The sequence below is a fragment of the Bidens hawaiensis genome, unplaced genomic scaffold (assembly GCF_021521415.1).
Source record: "Bidens hawaiensis isolate Kalapana, Puna unplaced genomic scaffold, B.hawaiensis_p1.1 tig00001692_1, whole genome shotgun sequence".
Lineage (NCBI taxonomy): Eukaryota > Viridiplantae > Streptophyta > Magnoliopsida > Asterales > Asteraceae > Bidens > Bidens hawaiensis.
In genome coordinates, this window is record NW_027491096.1 from 537921 (window position 1) to 542665 (window position 4745).

Below are 4745 nucleotides of genomic sequence, written 5' to 3' on the forward strand. Positions count from 1 at the left end.
TCCATTCATCCCGGTGCGGATAAGATGTATTTCAATCTACGGTCTACATTATGGTGGCCCGGTATGAAGAAAGACATCGCGTTATATGTGGCAAAGTGCCTTGCTTGTTCTAAAGTTAGGCCGAGCATCAATTACCATCTGGTTTGCTTGTCCAACCGCACATTCCTATTTGGAAATGGGAAGACGTAACTATGGATTTTGTGTTCAAGATTCCGACTACCCAAAACCACCACGATGGTATTTGGGATATAGTCGACTGATTGACTAAGTCCGCTTATTTAATTCCGATCAACGAAAAGTTTTCGATTGATCAGCGTGCTCAGATTTTTGTTCAGCGTATCGTTTGCGATCATGGTCTACCTTTGCATATCATTTCCGATGGTGATAGCCGTTTTACTTCACATTTCTGGACATCACTTCAAACCGCGTTGGGAACTCGATTAGATCTTAGCACAACCTATAAACTAATTGGCAATCTGAGTGAACGATTTGAACACTCGAAGATATGCTTTGGTCATGTGTCATGGATTTTGGTGGAAACTGGGATTCTCATCTTCACTTGATTGAGTTTTCATACAATAACAGTGTTCATTAGAGTATCGGTTTGGCTACATTTAAAGCACTTTATGACCGTAAATGTCGTTCCCCTATTTGTTGGATTGAAATTGGTGAAACACAAATCACTGGTCCGGAACTTATTCAAGAGACTACTGATCGAATCGCTCAGATTCAACAAAATCTCTCAGCCGCTCGTAACCGTCAAAAGAGTTACGCTGATAATCGAAGACAACCTCTCGAGTTTAACGTCGACAACCGTGTCGTTCTCAAGGTATCCCCTTGGAAATGTATGGTTTGTTTCTGCAAGAAAAGCAAACTATCTCCTCGATTTGTTGGACCTTTCATGATTCTCGAACATGCCTGTAGTGTGGCTAATACTCTCGAGATTCCGCAAGAACTTTCAAATATTCATCCGAAGTTTCATGTTTCTAATCTAAAGGAATGTCTAGATAAGGGAAATCTCGACATACCACTTAATGAGGTGCGCATTAATGAAACATTGCACTTTGTGGAGAAACCAGTAGAAATCATGGATCGCTAAGACAAGGAAACTGATGTGGTCTAAAATATACATATTTTTATAAAATATTCCCTACTTTTATGTGCTTTTGAGCCATGTTTTTATTGAATACTATTAATATTTGGTTCACATGTGAGTTTAATGGTTTCAAGTAACAATGAGCTAAAATGGAATACTTTTACTAAACTTGAGACCGACGAATGACGAGTCGAGCATATGATATATTATACTAATTATTATTATAATTATATAAAGTATTTAAAAAAAAGAAAAAGAAAAGAAAAGAAAAAGAAAGAAATTTACGTAATAATAATAATAATAATAATAATAATAATAATAATAATAATAATAATAATAATAATAATAATAATAAAAGCAACTTCCAGATTCTTTTGTTTTGTCATACAATTGGGCAGGGCCCACGGAAGCAGCCATATTATTGCATTATATATTCTATTTTGATGGAAGACCTGAAGGGTGAACAGGAGAGCCGCCGTCACATAGAAAAGAGGACGAGAAGAAGAATAGGAGGCAGAAGAAAGAGAAGTCTTGGTGGGTCCTCACTCCACCATTAACATTATTATTATTCAAAGAAGATTGCATCAAGATTTTGGAGGGTTCGGGTTAACACCTATTCATCTAAACACGGTTCTATTGGTTTAAGCTTATTATTTTTATTATGAAACTAGTTGAACCAATTTATTTTATTATTGTTTTGAGCATGACTATTGGCTAAACCTTTTTAGTTATCTAGGCTTGGATTGATGTTTTGTGATTGATTAAGGATTTACATGGTTTTCGGGAATTGTTTATTGGATTTTGGTTAATTAAAAGTTTCGATCAGATTTATTGGATGTTATTTATGCGTATTTACTTCTGATTTGCGCTTGAATGAATGTTTCACATGTCGCTTGATTGAATGTCTTTCGATTATAGGTGCATGTTAGGGTTGTTTACTGTGTGTTTGCAACCTTCTAATGGTTTATTGAGCTGATTCACCATAGAAACTGATTTTTAGCATATTATTAGAAGTTTATATTCTTACTTGCTTAGATATCTGACGGGTGATTAGTTGTCGGGTCTGTCTTTATTATTAGGGTTTTAGGTTAAATTGTCTGATAGGAAGTTTGCCTAGTTTTCCTTAGTTTCACTGTTTACCCGTGTCCTTTAGATCTCTTCTAGACCACCCCGTGTACTTAGGTGTATTGAGATAGTGAAACCGATGGGTTAGCTATTTTTTAGGGTAATTAATCATAATTGGTGAACTGACAGGTGAGCCAATAAGCCGGTGCTTTTACTAACTCAAAATACTAACTTTCAGAACTGGAACCAACCAATTTGGACTTGTCGAAAAAGAGTTATTATGTCGGGAATACAGACCAGAATCCGTCATCCCGAATCAGATTTGACACTCGATCTTATAAAATCATAAAAACCATTCAAATCTCGTCCAAAAATTACGTATTATACCTTTCTGGAAACTAGACTCAAAGTAGAACATCATGGAAACAAGAATCGATCAAAAACAATGGCTTATCATCGCGTTACAGACCCTACAATAAACATATACGAATCTGTCAGCAAACTGTTATCTTCAAAACTCAACCCTAACGTGTTCGATAACGGGTTTAATGGTGAAAAAGACTTGCATGGACGTTAGACTAACCTTTAATTGATGTTTTACGCTCACGAATTTTCCAGAAAAAGAAAAATCGCAGGGTTTGGGGCTGATGGAGGCAGCCGATCGGACATATGAGGGAGGGGTTAGGGTTTTTTTTGTTTATGATATAAAAATCTTGCACTCTAGCCCCTCCAAATGGAAATAAGTAGCTACATGGTGAAAAAGTTAATTAATTTAACTTACAGGAATGACGCGAAGCCTCCCCGAGAAATGCTGGACAACTCCCGAGAAATATACATATTTTACAAGCTTTAAATCTTTAAACCGGAAATTAACGGGTGTTACAGTTTGTGAGGTTTTCGATGTTTGGGGCATTGATTTCATAGGTCCGTTCCATTCTTCTCGAGGGAACCGATATATTCTCGTGGCTATCGATTACGTTTCCAAGTGGGTTGAGGCTCAAGCCTTTCCCACTAATGACGCCCGAGTTGTAGTAGGATTCTTGAAGAGGTTGTTCTGTCGGTTTGGTACTCCCAAGGCCTTGATCAGTGATTTTTGCAATGCCCAGATGGAGAAGATGTTGGCACGGTATGGGGTTACCCATCGGTTTTCCACCGCCTATCACCCACAGACGAGCAGGCAAGTGGAGAATGCAAACCGAGGCGTTAAGCGAATTCTAGAGAAAACTGTCGGCAAGAACCCCAAGGACTGGTCCGATAAGTTGGATGACGCGCTTTGGGCTTTCCGCACAACATTTAAAACGCCTATTGGGACCACCCCCTTTAGGATGGTTTATGGGAAAACGTGTCACCTGCCGGTTGAGTTACAGCATAGGGCGTTGGGCATTGAGATCCGTTAATCTTGACTTAACCCAAGCAGCGAAAAACCGGTATCTCCAAATTCATGAGATAGAGGAGCTGGGAGATGATGCATACGCGAGGTCGTGGAGATACAAAGAGCGTACGAAGGCGTTGCATGATAGGAAGTTGAAAAAGGTAAAAGAGTTCAAGTGTGGGGATGAGGTGTTGATTTATAATTCCCATCTGAAGTTATTTCCAGGTAATCTTAGATCGAGATGGGTAGGTCTCTATACGGTGAAGGCGGCATTCCCGCACGGTGAGGTTGAGTTAGTTGATCAGGAGGGAAGAGCATGGAAGGTGAATGGCCATAGGTTGAAGCATTATATTGGTGGGCCAATTGATTCGGTTTAGGAGGACGTGTTTCACCTCGACATCCCTTGGTTGATTGATTGATAGGGATAGGACCTCGGGTGACTATCCGAGTGTAGAGTTTGTATATGTTTGTATTTATTTTCTTTTATTTTTGTGTTTTGAGTCAGTTTTAAGTTTTAGAGTCTGTTTGATGTCTGCTTTGGGTGCTTTGAGCTTTGTTTTGCAGGCTTGGATGCTAACGTTCGTACTCAATCTCCATTCGGACATGGGCGTTCTGAGCATATTTGATTGTAAAGGGGACCCAAAAGCTGCGGCCGCGAATGAAATGCTATACGGTCGCTTTATCCGAACTTGACTTATGAAGATCACTGCCGTATTACCGGGGGAGTCTGTTCCATTTTCTCTATTTTTTGTTTTATTTTATTTCTGCTTTATTTTTGTCTTTTTTCTGTCTCACATTGAGGACAATGTGAAATTTAAGTGTGGGGACGGGAAACTGACGTTTTTTTAGGTAGTTTAAAAAAAAGTAAAAAAAAAATAAAAAAAAATTAAAAAAAGTGTGTCCCTTGAATTAAATATTTTGCGAAAAAATGGAAAATGATAGAAAAAATTGGGGATTGGTTTTTAAAACTACTAATATATATGAGATATAAAAATATAGAAAGCGTACTTAATTTGGGATGTGTCGGTAGGCCCAGCTAGCCTTGAAAGGTTCCCCCTGATTATTATTAATATACCTAATTGTCATAAACCTTGTGGGTTCTCATCTTGAGGGGGGATAATGAAGCTGAAAATTCAATAAGGCATAGCGAGTATTCCCTTAATCTTTAAACCTTGAGGTGGTGAGAATTGCATGCATTTAAATTTAGTACCC

General features: G+C 38.3%; 1 protein-coding gene across 1 annotated transcript; it reads left to right on the forward strand.

Moving 5' to 3' along the window:
- The first annotated feature begins 3493 nt into the window (after positions 1 to 3493).
- On the forward strand, positions 3494 to 3910 carry LOC143594425 (uncharacterized). Its single transcript, XM_077073748.1, has one exon. It carries the CDS (start codon positions 3494 to 3496, stop codon positions 3908 to 3910), a length of 417 nt encoding a protein of 138 aa, XP_076929863.1.
- Positions 3911 to 4745: the final 835 nt, after the last annotated feature.